The following is a 1,027-nucleotide window of genomic DNA, read 5'->3' as shown; positions in this document are numbered from 1 at the left end:
TCCGCATTAAGATCATGAACATGCATAACATTAGCACCATAGACCCATAGCTTCCCTGCATGACCATGCAGGGAAGCCGACTTCGGGGCTATGAGTAACGCCTGGGCGTCCAGCGTCACTCGCCACAAAATTGCCTGACTTGCGTCATTGACGTCACCTTAGCCCTGTTGGATTTCCATATGGATTCGAGCGGTAGCTCGTTGTCTCCTTCAGCCAATAGGGGACTGGCCGATCCCAAGGATGCCCAGGAATGCCAGGTACCACACTAGTGCGAATATGAAGGTCTATTCTCTCAACTGTCAGGCCCTACGAGATGCAGTGGAGTTCCTTATACGCCGTGCTGAGCAGCAGGCTCACGTGGCTGAGATGATCCGCGCTACCATGCTTGGACACTATCGTCAAGCCAATAGCACTGCAGCTGCTCAATCACCAACGAGGGAGGCGACTGACAATGACCATCCCCATGGAGAGGCGAACGACTTCGTCAGCCCTATGCCTGCCGAGACCCCACAATGTGACCTCTGGAGCAGAAGGCTTCCTTTGCGAGCGATGCTTCAGGTGAGTTATCCCCTTTGAAGCTGCTCCTACCGGCAGAGCCCGTGGATAAGCTCTATGACGACTCCTGTGGACTACCCTTCCTATCGCCCATGTGGGGGTCACGTGACGTCCCCGAGACCCCACTCAAGAGGAAGCTTTCTGATTTATTCTAATCATGTGTCACTCTGACTGATCTCCTCACTGGCATGACTTTCAAGATTCTAACATCATTTGTGTTGCCCTCGTTGCGTTCGCTCACAGGGAAGGATTCGCCCGCACGCTGTAGGTAATAACTCCTGCCATCTTGAGCGAGGGCACACCAGATTGTTAGTAGCAACGAACAACGAGCCTTCCTGTTCACAGGAGGTTGGAGGGCCTTGCCACAGCGATACTATGCCAGCATGCTACTGCAACACATACTGAACAACAGCATGCCACTGCAACATGTCAGGTTACAATGCTGATATGATTGTGAGCTCGGGTGGGAGAT

At 53.0% G+C, this 1,027-nt stretch overlaps 1 protein-coding gene across 1 annotated transcript; it reads left to right on the top strand.

Annotated features, from left to right (window-relative positions):
* Positions 1 to 179: 179 nt before the first annotated feature.
* Pmar_PMAR008555 (hypothetical protein) lies at positions 180 to 710 on the top strand (the record flags this gene model as incomplete). The annotated part of the gene is made up of 3 exons (XM_002783843.1): positions 180 to 257; positions 304 to 514; positions 559 to 710. 3 exons carry the CDS (start codon positions 180 to 182, stop codon positions 708 to 710), a joined length of 441 nt encoding a protein of 146 aa, XP_002783889.1.
* Between the last annotated feature and the right edge of the window lie 317 nt (positions 711 to 1,027).

Source organism: Perkinsus marinus (assembly GCF_000006405.1).
Source record: "Perkinsus marinus ATCC 50983 genomic scaffold scf_1104296935946, whole genome shotgun sequence".
Lineage (NCBI taxonomy): Eukaryota > Perkinsozoa > Perkinsida > Perkinsidae > Perkinsus > Perkinsus marinus.
Note: the sequence above shows the minus strand (reverse complement) of the source record. Positions and strands in the feature narration are given on the sequence as shown.